The following is a 16,460-nucleotide window of genomic DNA, read 5'->3' on the forward strand; positions in this document are numbered from 1 at the left end:
GTGGCTGCATCAAGCTGTGCATGGATCCTCGGTACGCAAACACCAAGTGTCACTACGTACTGAGGTTCTACCTGTTCCCGGTGTTGTGACGGATGGGCCTGGCCTCGCTGCTGTGGAACGCTCCGAGTAGTTGGACCGTTCCGTATCACCTGTCCTTTGTGGAGAAATTTATGAAGAAAAACACCTTTGACCACAAGTCCATCAGGAAGTGGTCAGCACATAGTGTCCTTGAGACCCTTCGGGAAAAGGAGAGGGCGGATCCTATCGAGCGGTTCCCTGTGCAGACTGTCAAAGCCATTTGGCAGAATGCCTCATCGCCAGAACTTTCCAACAAGCACCAAGACATGGCTTGGCTGGTGGTGAGAAGTGCTCTGCCTGTGAGATCCTTTATGCACGCCTGGACTCTCAGCCACACCGTACGCTGCCCTCGAAGTGGCTGCGGGGGGGATCGAGACTGTCACACACCTCCTTCTGGAATGTGCCTATGCAAAGGAAGTCTGGAGAGGAATGCAGTGGTGTTGTTGAGGTTTGTCCCGAGCAGTTCTGTGATGTGGGACTCCATGCTCTATGGTCTGTCCCCCGGGACGCACACCGAGACGGACATCAACTGTGCCTGAAGGATCATCAATTTGGTGAAGGACGCTCTCTGGGTGGTCTGAAATCTGTTGATCTTCCAGCTGAAGGAGTTGACCCTGACTGAGTGTTGCAGACTGGCACATTCCAAGGTCCAGGACTACGTGTTGAGGGACGCGCTGAAGCTCGGGGCAGCTGCTGCCAATGCGCGGTGGGGAAAGACCACTGTATAACGTCTGCCTGCCAAAGAAGGACAGGGGGCCCACTCAGTAAGTGGGCTCCACTAAGCCTCAGCTAAATGTATGGATGGTAAATGTACAGAACTGTATATACGAATGATTAATTCCAATCTCTGTAGAGTAAAATAAAATTCATATTCCTATTATATTGTATAAATGTTATCTTGCAAATACTAGTAGATCCTGGTGTAGCACACCAATGGGGATACTGGCACTTGGAATAATCCTTCCTAAACTTCAATAAAATTCAAACAGTATCAATGAAGGAATAAGCAATGTATCACAGATTGCACTCTATCAATCAATCTCACATAGAAGATGAGTTTGACCCATTTTCTCATTACCAAAATATATGTTTAGGCCAATACTTGGCCCTCACAATTAATGCATCTTAAGGGCTGTACTTATATCAGGTATTGACCTCAATTTTCCAGTTCAGAAATATATGCAAAGGTTACATTGGCCTTAAAGATTGCATGGGATCAAACAAACAAAATGGACTCAATTGCCAAAAAATGCTCAGTGGCTTAAGGCACACCATCATACAACAGGCCTCACCTGTCAACCAAGAAATAGAAATGGATCTTTCAGCAAAAGGAAAGAAGTAGAAAACTGGTTTCAAATAAAAGTCTCAACATTTGCTAACTCATCAAATAGCTGTCATTCAAGTGAGATAATTTGTTGTTAGTGAAAAGCTCGTGAAGAATCAGTCCTGAGGAGGATTCTCAAGATCAAATGAACAAAGAGAACGTAAAAACCTATTATTGGTTTTAAATGGGTTAATGTCTCCACTAAGAGAAGAGACAGAACAAATGTCAAATAAGTGCATTAAGCATTCCTTTTCTGTTATTCACTTGTGGGATGTGGGCGTCACTGGTTGGCCAGCATTTATTGCTTGTCCCTAGCTGCCCTTGAACAGATGATGATGAGCTACCTTCTTGAACTTCTGCAGACCACATGCTGTGGGTTGCCCCCTAATACCCGCAGGGAGGGAAGGAGTTCCAGAATTTCAATCTAGTCACAGTAAAGAAATGGCGATACATTCCCAAGTCAGGATGATGAATGGCTTGAAGGGGAACTTGCAGGTGGTGGCGTTCCCATGTATCTGCTGCTCTTGTCCTTTTAGATGGAAAATGCTGTCTAGAGGTCTTTGGTAAATTTTTGTAATGCAACATGTAGATGGTACACACTGCTGTGACTGAGCATCGCTGGTGGATGCATATGGATGTGGTGGCAATTGTCATGGATTATGTCAAGCTTCTTGAGTGTTTTTGGAGCTGAATCAATCCAGGCAAGTGAGGAGTATTCCATCACACTCCTGACATGCCTTGTAGACGATGGATAGGCTTTGGGTAGTTGAGTTACTCACCACAGTATTCCCAGCCCCTCACCTTCTCTTGCAGCCTCTGTGTTTATGTGGTGAGTCCACCTGAGTTTCTGGTCAATGGTAACACTCCAGGATGTTGATAGTGGAGGATTCAGTGGTGTTAACACCAATGAATGTCAGGGATGGTGGTTGAATTGTCTCTTATTGGAGATAATCATTTCCTGCAAATGCAATACTATTTTGCAGCTTGATATTGGTTCATGTGAAATAACAAAGTTAATGTCACACATTGAAAAAATGGAAGCTCCGGTTTCCAATGGTTTCCAGTTTAATGGTACCGTCCATTGACAACTAATGTAAATCTTTATGCATCTTCTGATCTATGCTGAGGTTGACATAGATCTCCTCTTGTGGTGTGTCATTATTCAGATATGGGGTTGGTATGATATATATATCTTGATTTTCATATTCCACAGTCTTCTGTTGCATGGGACTAGAAAAATAAGTGTGGTTGATTAATTTTCCTACTTTAAATAAGTGAATAAAATTTGTAAACCTAAGTTTTGTGCAATCTAATGTAGGCATTTCAGTCGAGTGAGAAGCATTAATTTAATCCCATATTTGAGGAGGATGACAGTACTGGACTCCCTTTTTTTCAATGACCAATTAACTCAACAAGCCTTTTTCCCCAATCAATACCCTCCAATCTGACCGTAAAGGTTTGAAACAAGCTTATAGACGTTTTGGTTTCAATGAATGAAGCATCATAAAATCCACAGCTTTTCCCTCCAGTTCTGATTCCACCTCACAGAAACATCTCCTGGTTTATCTTTGTCTGTCTGCAGCAAGAATCTTGTGCTTCAGAGCTCCTTCAGTCAGCATTAACCACTGAAAATCAAGATATATATATCTGAGAGGCTGTTTAACTGCCTCTCAGATCACTAGTGCTTACTGATGTCATATATAGTTGATTCTGGACAGATATTATTTCAAATTGTCATCCCTGCCCATATCGTTAAAAACAAACACTAGACCTCCTTTGCCAGGCTTTTCTCAGTGTGAATAGAATGAGCATTAATGCGGTGGAGGATGAGTTTCTGGAGTGTCTTAGGGATGGTTTTCTAGGGCAATACATTGAAGAACTGTCTAGAGAACAAGCTATTTTAAATCTAATTTTACGTTTTAAAATGAAGCTAATTAATATTATTGTAAATGAATCTTTGGGGATAAGTGACCATAATGTTTCACATGAAGACATTTGAGCAAAGAAAATTGTGACAGTATGAGGGACAAATTGGCTGAAGTGCTTTGGTAAAAGGTATGATAGTACATAGGCAGTAGATAGTTTCAAAAAAATTGTTACCTATTTTACAGAAACTCTGTATCCATTCTTTCAAGGCATAAATATCTACAAAAATGTCAGTCAACCATGGCTAACAAAGAAAATTGAGATTTGTATAAGATTAAAAGAAAAACCACATACAGTTGCTAGAAATGGGAGCAGATGTTCGCAGGGAAAAGGACGGCTGGGAAATGGAAAGCCTTCGGAAACAAGATAATGAAAATCAAGAGCCAGTATATTCCTGTTAGGGTGAGAGGAAAGGATGATATGTGTAGGGAATGCTAAAGGAATTGAGGTTTTGGTTGAGAAAAAGAATGAAGCATATGTCAGGTATAGACAGGAGAGATTGAGTGAATCCTTGGAAGAGTATAAAGGCATTAGGAGTATACTTAAGAGGGAAATCAGGAGGGCTAAAAGGGAACATGAGATAGCTTTGGCAAATAGGGTTAAGGAGAATCCCAAGGGTTTTGATAAATACATTAAGGACAAAAGGATAACTAGGGAGAGAATAGGGCCCTCAAAGATCAGCAAGGCAGCCTATGTGTGGAACTGCAGAAGATGGGGGTGATGCTAAACGAGTATTTTGCATCAGTGTTTACTGTGGATAAGGACGTGGAAGAAATATAATGTGGGGAAATAGATGGTGACATCTTGAAAAATGTCCATATTACAGAGGAGGAGGTGCTGGATGTCTTGAAACACATAAAAGTAGATAGATCCCCAGGACCTAATGAGGTGTACCCTAGAACTCTGTGGATGCTAGGGAAGTGATTGCTAGGCCTCTTACTGAGATATTTGGATCATCAATAGCCACAGGTGAGGTGCTGGAAGACTGGAGATTGGCTAACTTGGTACCACTATTTAAGAAAGGTGGTAAGGAAAAGCAAGCAACTATCGACCAGTGAGCCTGACATCAGTGGTGGGCAAATTGTTGGAGGAAGTCTTGAGGGATAGGATTTCTATGTATTGGGAAAGGCAAGGATTGATTAGGGATAGTCACCATGGCTTTGTGCGTGGAAAATCATGTCTCACAAAGTTGATTGAGTTTTTTGAAGAAGTACCAAAGCGGATTGATGAGGGCAGAGCGGTGGACATGATCTATATGGACGTCAGTAAGATGTTCGACAAGGTTCTCCATGGGAGACTGATTAGCAAGGTTAGATCTCATGGAATACAGGGAGAACTAGCCATCTGGATACAGAAGTGGCTCAAAGGTAGAAGACAGAGGGTGGTGGTGGGTGATTGTTTTTCAGACTGTAGGCCTGTGACCAGTGGAGTGCCATAATGATTGATGCTTGGTCCGCTATTTTTCATAATTTATATAAATGTTTGGATGTGAACATAGGAGGTATATTTAGTAAATTTGCAGATGACATCAAAATTGGAGGCGTAATTGTCAGTGAAGAAGGTTACCGCAGATTACAGTGGGATCTTGATTAGATGGGTCAATGGGCTGAGGAGTGACAGATGGAGTTTAATTTAGATAAATGTAAGGTGCTGCATTTTAGAAAAACAAATCTTAGCGGCACTTATACCCTTAATGGTAAGGTCCAAGGGAGTGTTGCTGAACAAAGAGACCTTGGAGTGCAGGTTCATAGCTCCTTGAAAGTAGAGTCACAGGTAGAAAGGATAGTGAAGAAGGCACTTGGTATGCTTTCCTTTATTGGTCAGAGTATTGAATATAAAAGTTGAGAGGTCATGTTGCGGCAGTATAGGATGTTAGACCCCTGATCTGGACTACTGTGTGCATTTATAGTCCTCTAACCACAAGAAGGGCGGTACAACTTTGTTACAGAAAGTGCAACAAAGGTTCACTAGACTTATTCCCAAGATGGTGGAACTGTTTGATGTGGAGGATTGGGGAAACTGGATCTCCAGAGCTTTGAGAAATGAAGGTATTCTAACTGAAACCTACAAAATAGGTTTTCTTTGTTACAGGGTTGATGCAGGTAAGATATTTCTCCTGGTTCAGGAGTCTAAAACTAGGGGACACACTAGTGGGCGATAATGGGGAATACCATCGAGGACCTAAATGAAGACAAGTTTTGTTTTATTCAGAGGATTGTGAATCTTTGCTTTTCTCGAACTGAGAGAGCTGTGGGAGCTCATCTCCAAGTATATTTAAAGTAGAGATTGACAGATTTAGATTACCAATGGTGTCCAGGGTTATGGGGCTAGTACAAGTAAAAGGCCTTGAGGTGTTTGATCAGCTAATTATATGGAAATGGTGGCATAGCAGAGAAAGGGTGATTGGTCTACTCCTGCTTCCATGTTTCTATGTTCCAATCAGACAGGGTTCTTGCTTCTGGCCAACATCCATTCATTCTTTAATGAACACACATACTTAAAAGATGTTGTTATAAGAACTGATTCTGATGGCTTCACAGTTGAATAGTCTGCTACAATTCACCATGCTGGCTTATAAATGAAATATGACCAGAGATATCAGAGGTCAGGCAGAGCATACAAACGTACAGTGTATCTAAGGTAATGCTTTCAGTTTTATACATAATGTTTACCTATGTGATACCTACTTTCTATCATAAATTACAGAGCAATGTTTTCAATGAATTTTGCAGTAATATCCACTTCCACTAGAATTAATATAACTTTTTTAAAAAGTGCGAGACAATTTCAAAATTATAAAAATGAGCCAAAATGTATTCCAATTTTATATATAAAATACATATATGTAAGTATTTATTTCTGAATGATTTTTATAGAAGTCAGAACAAAATTAAGAAACATAGGTACACTGAGCATAGAAAAGAGCATAGTACCTTAACTGAAATTGCAGTCTTTAATAATTTAGTTGCATAGAAATTGGCCACTTTACAAACAGCTGTCATGCTGTTGTGTTGAAAAACATTCCACTTGCAACAGGGCAATTTTTCCTTATCATTGCTTTTCCTTGGAAAGAATCAAATCAGTGGGGATTTGTAATTACACGGTAAAACTCTCTGACTTATTAGCTTTGGAGAGTCCAAAGTTCTGTGGAAATTAATTTGCCGCATATCATAATCCAAATTCCAGGGCAGGAAAAGAACTCAGCACTTTCTCTGCATTAATGAATGACACAGGAATTTGGTTGAATATTTCCATGACACATTGGTTCTATACAGCTGGCAGAGATTTTCATATGGGAGCAAATCCTGTGATGTTGATTTCTTTTTTCAAGTTAGGTTTAGTTCTTGCATAGTTCTATGGTCTTCTGCTGAAAGTTGCTGTTATTGTTAATGCCTGCTGTGCTTACTTAGATTATTTTCTCTGCTGCTTAAAATTAATGGGTCGATGCTTCCATTCACCGAATTAGGGTCAGACATGTCAGTAATGATATTGTGATTATGCAATTTGGTGCTCCCAGAACAGGGTGTTAAAATAGAAAAGGCAGACATCCCATAATTTTCCATTGATTCACTCTAGTGCCCAAATACCCAGGGAGTATTTAACATGGGAGTTCTTGAGATGTGTACCCTGTATTGGTCATACCCAGTCTTGGAATTATCTTATTATGTCAACATACCTCATGGCGAAAACTGATAAGTTTAATCTGCATTGGTCCAAAGTAACTGATGAAATTAAACTTCTGTCAAAGTACACAGTTTAGGGCGGTACTGTGCTCAGTGGCTAGCACGGCTGCCTCACAGCCCCAAGGACCCAGGTTCGATTCCAGCCCTGGGTGGCTGTCTGCATGGAGTTTGCACATTCTCCCCATATCTGCGTAGGTTTTCTCCAGGTGCTCTGGTTTCTTCCCCCAGTTGAAAGATGTGCAGGTTAGGATGGATTGGCCATGCTGAATTGCCCAATGTGTCCAGGGATGTGCAGACTAGCCATGGGAAATGCAGGGTGGATTAGCCATGGGAAATGCAGGGTGAGAGGTGAGCGAGGTGGGTTTGGGGATGCTTTTCAGAGTGTCAGTATTGGATTCAATGCACCAAATGGCCTGTTACCACACTGGAGGGATTCTATGAGTCATGATTCTATGATACACAACCATGTCATGTCCTGTCAGCTATGTTCTGCTTGAAGGTAGGTCCTGGACCCATTGTCAGCTAATGCTTCATTCTAAGATCGTGTCTTGGCAGCTTTTGTCTGGTTTGCCATTGTCTTTCTCTACACAAGCACTTACCCACATACATGTCATTATGAATCTGTGAATTATTGATTAAAATTGCTAGGACACGTACCGACTTGGATTTTAATATTAATGGCTCCGAAATTATTGGGACAGTACATTTTGCGATAAGCATCATGTATTTCACTCTCCATTCTGCATTTTATTGCCAGAAATTTCTTTGATTATTTTTAATCATCATTTTCACTTCTTTGTCATAGAGAAAAATCCCCACAGATTTGGTCATTTACTTTGATCTCAGTGAAACATCAGATGTCTTTGTGTTTAGATTATGTGGCACTATTGTAAAAGCTGCAATCGTGTTCGCATTCTTGAACTTGCAGGCACTTATAAAAACAGCCCCATCTGGAACTGTGTCTCAGAAGTAAAGAATTGAAGGATTTTAATAGTTTCAATACTTACAAGTCATCGCTGGTGTTGTTTTGCCCTAAAGGAAGTGAAAAAGTGGTACAACGTTATTTAAGAGATAATAACAATCTGCACTGTTGAATATTGCTGTTGATATCCTAATTCATAATAAATCTTACTCAGCCACCTCTTCATTGTGATTTTACAATGAACAACAATTGGCAATGTTGGTCTCTTTAAGAATGAATGAGGACTATTTTTTAACATCAAACTATTCAGAGATAATGTACCCTGGAGCAGTGTAACTTGACCCCGGGCCTTTAGGCTCAGAGGGAGGGACTCTATCACTACACTACAATGAACCAACCAGAACATATTCCATGGATAGTAGATGGTACCTAATGTTAATTGGAGTACATGCGGACAGTGTTTGTGCTTAGGAACTTTGTCATAGTCTATTAACATTTTAAAATGGTCACTGAGGAGCAAACATGTTGGGTGTGTTTATAGGTTCCCAATGGGTCTTGTGGCACAGTGATAACGTCCCTATCTCTGGACAGAAGATCCAGCTTCAAATTTCATTGAAATGCAAATCATATCAGCCATGATCAAATGGCAATGTAGAATCGATGTGCACTCCACAGTTACCCTCGCTAACATCCTGGACAGTAAGGGGTAAATTAGCATGGCTTTTTCACCTAACCTGTACATCTTTGGACTGTGGGAGGAAACCAGAACATCCAGCAGAAACCCATGCAGACACAGGGAGAGTGTGCAAACTTCACATAGATAATCACCCAGGGCTGGAATTGAACCATTGGCGTTATGAGGCAGCAGTTCTAAACACTGTGCCATTTTGATGCCCAGAGTTGATCCCCTGGTTTGATGGTAACGATTGAGAGGAGAATATACTGGGCCATGAAGTTACAGATTGTTCTGAAATACAATTCTGCTGCTGTTGATGGCCCTCAGCGCTTCATGGATGCCCAGTCTTGATTTGCTGGTTTTGTTTGAAGTCTGTCCTATTTAGCATGGTGATAGTGCCACACAACACAATGGAGAGTATTCTCAATGTGAAGGCAGGACTTCGTCTCCACAAGGACTTTGTGGTGGTCACTCATACTAGTACTGTCATGGACAGCTATGTCTGCAGCTGGTAGATTGGTAAGGATGAGGTCAAGATGTTTTTCCTTCTTGTTGATTCCTTCACCACCTGCCACAGACTCAGTCTAGCAGCTATGTCCTTTAGGACCTGACCAGTTCCATCTGTAGTGCTGCTGCCAAGCCACTCCTAGTGGTGGACATTGAAACCCTCCACCCAGCGTACATTTGCCACCCTCAGTGCTTCCTTTAAGTGTTGATCAACTTGGAGGAATACTGATTCCTCAGCCAAGGAATAACATACATGGTAATCAGCAGAGATTTCCTTGCCTATATTTAACCTGAAGCCACGAGACTTCACATGGTCCAGAATCAATGTTGAAGACTCCCAGGGCAGCTCCTTCCTGACTGTATATCACTATGCCACCACCTCTGCTAATCTGTACTGCCGGTTAGACAGGACATATCCATGGATGGTGATGGTGGTGTCTGGGACATTGTCTGTAATGTATGATTCCATGAGTATGACTATATCAGGCTGTTGCTTGACTAGTCTGTGAGACAGCTCTCCCAATGTTGGCACTAGCCTCCAGATGTTAGTGAGGAGGATTTTGCAGGGTCAGTAGGGCTGTTTCTGCCGTTGTCTTTTCTGGTGCCCAGATGGTCCATCCAGTTTCATTTCGTTGTTGAGACTTTGTAGTGATTGATACAATTGAGTGGTTTGCTAGGCCATTTAAGAGGACAGTTGAGAGTCAATCGTATTTCTATGGATCTGGAGTCACAAATCCCTGAAGGGCATTAATGAGCCGGATGGGTTTTTCCTAACAATTGGCAATGGTTTTATGGTCATCAGTAGGTTCTTATTTCCAGAATATATTTTACTGCATTCAAATTCCACCATCTGCCATGTTAGATTCAAACCTGGGTCCCCAGAACATTAGCTGGGTTTCTGGTTTAATAGACCATTAATAATGCCACTTGGCTATTGCTGCCCATTATGCAACAACAATGGGCTGAATGGCCTCCATCAGTGCTGTAAATGTCTAAGTTTAGGAGGCTGGTTTTCCTCTGTAAGGAGAAGTGATTGGAACAGAGAGAGAAGAGACTGGATTATGATTTGAATGTACAAAATGCAAACGAACAATTGTAAGAGACAGAGTTACTCCTGCTTCAGTAACTGGACAGCCAGCAATATCACAACAATGATCCGTACATTCTCCTTTTAAAATTCTAGGTTTCACCAAGGGCCTTCTTTCCATTATATGTTTGTAGCCCTTTGAGTACTGCAGGGCTTAGAACACAGACAAAGTGTTTTGTACAAAATGTTACCTTTGTACTCTCTTTCAAATTGATTAACTGCAAATCTTCAGACTTGACTGTTTTTGTTTTCAGTTTTTCAGCATTTGGATTTTTTATGCAAAGGGGACATGAAACATGGCAACATTCCCAGTGAAATAATGTGATACATTGCCATTGTGGTGTTGATGAGACTGGAATCAGTTGTCAATCAGACAACTAGAGTTCACGAGTTTCCATTTCTGACAACTTCTTATGACTATCAACAACAGCAACAAGAATGTATATTTTTCTAGTGCCTTTAATGTTCTGAAGCATGCCAAGGTGCTACACAGGAGCACCATTAATCAAAATAAGTCTCCACGCCACACAAGGGAAAACTAAGAATGAAGAAAAACTTGCTCAAGAAGATTTAGAGAGGCTTCTTAAAGGAAAAATGTGAGATAATGAAGGAGCGATGTAGGGTACTCCAGTGCTATAGGCAACTTTCAAAAATGGAGCAATTAAATGAAGAATTCACAAGACAAGTAGCCAGAATGAGAGGAATGTAGATTTTTCAACTTATTATCACAGCATGCCACAAAAGGATTTGAACTTACAATCTGTCACTGACTAATCCAAAAATGCAAAACAATCTGAATATGATAGATAAGAAAACTATGCTTTTGTAGTCAGGTGGCTTGAGTTCAGCATTCTGTTGTAATTAATATTGAAAGGCATCATCCTCCTTAAATGCCACTGTTGATCGATGCCCAAATGAGGCATGTCATGGTGGTAGATTTCTGTGGTTAAATACTTCCCTGCTAAATAGCTACTCACACTAACAGCACCTTTGTAGAATTCAAAGGCTGAATTCAAACATGTTTCTCTTGGCCAAAAGACAACTGAGTATGGACAGAGACACAGGAAATAGAAAAATACAAACAGGAAAATTAGAAAACAGCCTTGATCATGACTAGCTTCACATGATTTTTGTCTATTCAGTTGTAGTATACATTATATGTCTATCATCGTCTAAGTTCAAATTCCTTCTTCTCAACTGTACTGACACTCAGCATTATGTTCCCTTTCTTAGTTCCCTTAGATTTAACTAATAACAATCTAGTATGAGGTTTGTATTTCTCAAACAATGTGATCACCAGTCTTTAACCAGATGTATTTCTCTTCCTCTTTCACCTTCATCCAGACTGAATGTAACAGTATTTTTCACTTCTTTGCTATTTCCTTGCACATCTATTTTTATCTCTTTGTCACCTTGCTTCTTTGCTTCCCTTTTCTAGTTCGGTCTTGAATGCAATAAGTTAGTTGTATTTTATTGTTCTACTATCCCTTGATTCTCCTGGTTTTAAATGGCTCTGTCTCTCAGATCTACCATCATAATTGGTAAAAGCAGTGGTGAAGGGGTTTAGGTGAGTAGAAAAGGAACCCCCACACCACTCAAAGAGCAGAATGATGATAATGTTTCGAGTGGGAGCCTTTATATTATATACAGCACTGGGGAGAGTTTTAATCCACCCTGCCTTTCGGGAAACCATCTCATTGTACTCTGTGTTAATAAATAGAGAATATTAGTGTATGGGATGTAGGTACCAGATTTCCACTGCCCTGTGTGAGTTGGGAAATAAACCCACATTCACCTTTCTTTTTCTGACGATGTGTAGTTCTATCCATTTCTGCGCTAACAAATAGTTTTGGCAGAAAAATCCATAAAGTCTCATAACAGAAGTTATATACTAAATGTTGTGGTAATAGCTTTATGATGACTGTATCAGCATGTTACCTTCAGATTTTCTCCTCTTCCACCAACAAATGACTGATAGCATTAAAGGTGCCGTTGCTATTAGTACTCCCACAGAAATGAGGATTGGTTTGAGGTAATTCATAGAGCCTGCGGATGCATAACATAGAGGTATTAGATTAGTGAACTGTAACAATCAATGAACAAGGTTATGCACTGGCATTGTTGACTGTGCCTCTTGGGATTCACCTCTCACCTGCTCATGTAGGTGTTGCTAATTGCCTGTTTTAGGGTCCTCATCTCGACTGCTTGTTTTGGATTGATATCTGTGACTAAGTTACAGCTGTCAGGCAATGTAAACACTGAGAACTTGACAATTAAACATGAGAAGAGGAAAGAACTGACAGCCAAGTCGTTCTACAGTGGTCTTACAAAGATAGCATTGCCCATGGTTTTCAGATATGGAATATTTCTAGATTTGAAAAATAATTCTATGCATGTTGTGCTCCATATGAACATATACAATAGGAATAAAGGAAGTCCATTCAGCCCTCGAACCTGCTCCACTATTCAGTAAGATCATGGCTGATCTGTTTTGTCTAGAATTCCCATCTACCTCTGATAGCCTTTGACTCCCCTGCTTAACAGTAATCTATTCACTTTTATCTTTAAAATATTCAATGACCCTACATTCACTGCTTTCTGAGGCACACAGTTCCAAAGGCTGCAGAGCAGGCTATTAAATAAGATAAGATCCCATTCTTCAATCCATGCTACTCTATTACCATGTGCTCCTTAAGCTTTTATTGTTTGCTAAACCTTTGATGTGGCACCTTACCAAATGCCTTCTGAAAATCCAAATGTAATGCATTTACAGGCTAACTTGATCCACAGCTTAAAAATAAAACAAAGAACTGCAGATACTGGAAATCTGAAACAAAAACAGAAATTGCTGGAGAAGTTCAACATCTAGAACTGTTCTGAAGAAGGGTCTTTCTCCTTGAAACATCAATTCTGCTTTCTTTCTACAGATGCTGACAGAACTGCTGAGTTCCTTCAGCAAAGTCTGTTTTTGATCCACAGCATATTACTCCATCAGAGAACTTCAATAAACTGGCTAAATAGGATTTCTCTTCAATGTAACCCATCTCGGAGCTCCCACATAGTGTAGTCTTGACACATCTCCTGAACTGCTATTCTTAATGAGTTTAATTATTTTATTATATTATTCATGTAATTATGTTGTCTTTTATATATTTCATTAACTTTACCACCAATTTGTATATAACCTTAACATTTAAGGATTAAAAGATAGGCCTAAACCACTTGTCAGAGTTTCATCATGCAGTTAACTTCTCTCTGTGCGGTAGAGCAAGAACCAATACCAGTCAATTTGAATTACTCCAGCTCTGTCTCTGGCTGTCTGCTAAAAGGCCCTCACCCATCTGCTCCTCTAGGTGATGTTGACTGTGCCTCTTGGGATTCACCTCTCACCTGCTCATGTAGGTGTTGCTAATTGCCTGTTTTAGGGTCCTCATCTCGACTGCTTGTTTTGGATTGATATCTGTGACTAAGTTACAGCTGTCAGGCAATGTAAACACTGAGAACTTGACAATTAAACATGAGAAGAGGAAAGAACTGACAGCCAAGTCGTTCTACAGTGGTCTTACAAAGCTCCCTCTAATTGAGACACTGATGTCACTGGCAGAGTTCTGGCAGTCATTCAGCTACCTCAGTCAGGGAAGTTTATGTGACCTCTTAGCTGCTGGAAAAAATAAAGTAAGGGGCAGGAGTTAACTACAATTAAACTTGCACCCCAGACTTTATTGATCCATTGGATTAAATGTTTTGCTTCAATAATATTTATTTGGGAAACTTTTGTTTTACAACTGTTGCCTTCATAATTAAATAACTTGATATTTCTCATTTATTTTCACTTTTATTAAACGTAAGATTGAGGAAAGTGGTTAATGGATATATCATGGCTTCACACCTGCAGTTTGCCAGTATTCATAGCACGACCCAAAGGCCAACTTGTGGTTAATTCGTTCTTCAACAGTAGTTCTTGGCAGACCTTTTGTTCCAACTGTCTGTGGGGAACTATTTCAGACTTGACTCTGGTATGCTGAAAAATTTTATACTAAGTATTATTTTTCATCTTGCTCTTTCTTGGTTAACTAAAGGATGTATGCAAATACCAGGTCACAGTTTTGTACAGTTTTAAAATATCGAAGAACATAAATTTCAACAATTAATAATTAAAGAATATTTACATTGTACATCATGTGAATTCCAGTTTCCTGATTCCCCACAGATGGTTTTTTGATCCCCTTCCAGAGTGTAGCCATCATCACATGAAAAATAACAAGATGTGTTGTAATGCTTCCCACCATAGGGACCGGAGCAATTCACACTACTGTGTGCTGGTTTCTTTAGAAGTGGACAAGTAAGTGCTATGAAGGAACAAACTGATCAGTAAATATCTATTAATGATTCTTTCAGTATGTATTACAGCTAGTTGAAATAAATCATGTTGAAACAAGAGAAGATACGTTACCACTAAAATGTTTTTAGCTATACAGCACCAATATTTATCTCTAAGAAAAGAAGATTCTGCTGACTAAGAGCAAACGCTTTACATAAGTGTTAATAAATAACATTTGACACCAAGTAACATAAGTCAACAATAGAATGGGTTCCCACAAGGTCACTCAACAAGATAAATCTTGAGGAACATCTTAAAGGAGGACAGTGATTAGAAAAATGGACAATGTTCTGGGGTTTGGAGTCTAGTCAGGGGACAATATATCTACTAATGGTGGTATTATTGAAATTGGGATTGAATAAAGGCCAGAATTGGTATCATGAAGGATTTTAGACCTGGAAGGTATTAGAGATAAGGAGGATATTATGGAGGGATTTAGAAACAAAGAGGAGGATTTTAAAATATGACTCATTTTGTTCAGTGAGGACATCGACAAACTTGGGTGAGAATTTCAATCACTGAAGGCTTTTCTTGAGAACAGGACTTGACAATTCCACTCTTTTGAATCATGTTAGTTTTTGATAGGAAAGACATCTACAAATTTAGGACTTTGTGGTGTTATTTTGATAAAAGCCTATATTTTAATTTGCTCAATAGAATGAATAGATAGTAGTTTGGTATTTTGGTCATTTTCTCATTGACAAAGTTCCAATGCCTTGCATTCATGACTGTGCAATATAGAAGGAGAAAGTGAGGACTGCAGATGCTGGAGATCAGAGCTGAAAAATCTGTTGCTGGAAAAGCGCAGCAGGTCAGGCAGCATCCAAGGAGCAGGAGAATCGACGTTTCGGGCATAAGCTCTTCTTCAGGAAATGGGCTTATGCCTGAAACGTCGATTCTCCTGCTCCTTGGATGCTGCCTGACCTGCTGCGCTTTTCGAGCAACACATTTTTCAGCTGTGTAATATAGAAACCAAACATCTGTTCAAAGAGCCTTCTTTAATAAATTGTGTTATTTCATGTTTCTAACCTCAGTACTTTGGAGTTTCTTGCTATATCAAGTGGAAAATTTAAACTGTTTCTAAGTAGAGATCACATTATTTCAGTTCTATAAAAAGCAAAGCAAACAGGAACTAACACAATTTTTGCTGTTCTGTGTAATGAAACCTCAAGGACCTGTGTGATTTCAGAAGTGCAAGATTCTTGATAATTTTTGCATCATCTGAATTAAGAGGTGATAGCTCTAACAGAGAGTTGTATTTGTAAGAGTTCAGAGAGCCATTTGAATCTGATTGCTTTGCAATTGTTTGTCATCAATGAAACTTTACTAAACAGTACTTCTTTAGTTCGGGGCAAAAATTAAGTATTTTAAGCATTTGAGTGACAAGCTGATTGTTTTCTGCCAAAACATATTTTGTGCAATCATTTTGGCACTTTTGTGGGACCATTGAACTAACTTCACATCATTATAAGAATGTTGCTATAACTGTAATGGTGGTTTCTGATCTGATTTCAGAGAGATGTGTACCTGAGAGTTTCCCTGCAGTATTGGCCTCTTTACCTTGATAGTGTACTACGCATTAATTCAGTGCAGTGTCTACTAGCTGAGCTTTGTCTGCAATGTAAATCCAGTGTAATGTGTCAAGCCTTGGTTTGGGTACTGTACAGGAGACGATGGCTACTTTACAAATTTACAGAGAGACAATTCAAAGATTTTGAGAATTTGGCTGCTTGGAAAACTCTTAAATGTATGTGCAGCAAGCTTACACAAAATTCTCATGATCCCAGGAGAATTTCATGGTGTTTCATTGGTTATTTACAGTAAGAGTCAAAATTTTTTGTTTGTAAAGACACAGTTAGAAAATCAACAGAGTTGG

General features: G+C 39.8%; 1 protein-coding gene across 1 annotated transcript in view; it reads right to left on the reverse strand.

Annotated features, from left to right (window-relative positions):
- Positions 1-310: 310 nt before the first annotated feature.
- The window catches only part of LOC122565050 (L-selectin-like), a 31,602-nt gene continuing 15,452 nt past the window's right edge, over positions 311-16,460 (reverse strand). Inside the window, exons 5-8 of the mRNA XM_087976227.1 lie at positions 14,373-14,552; positions 12,142-12,249; positions 8,019-8,043; positions 311-2,632 (exon numbers count right to left, since the gene is read on the reverse strand). Of these exons, the coding sequence (XP_087832353.1) occupies positions 2,491-2,632; positions 8,019-8,043; positions 12,142-12,249; positions 14,373-14,552 (455 nt within the window). The 3' untranslated portion in view covers positions 311-2,490. The remainder of the gene's footprint in view (positions 2,633-8,018; positions 8,044-12,141; positions 12,250-14,372; positions 14,553-16,460) is intronic.

The sequence above is a fragment of the Chiloscyllium plagiosum genome, unplaced genomic scaffold, assembly GCF_037043375.1.
Source record: "Chiloscyllium plagiosum isolate Xiang-an unplaced genomic scaffold, Cpla_swu_hap1 HiC_scaffold_28, whole genome shotgun sequence".
Classification (NCBI taxonomy): Eukaryota; Metazoa; Chordata; class Chondrichthyes; order Orectolobiformes; family Hemiscylliidae; genus Chiloscyllium; species Chiloscyllium plagiosum.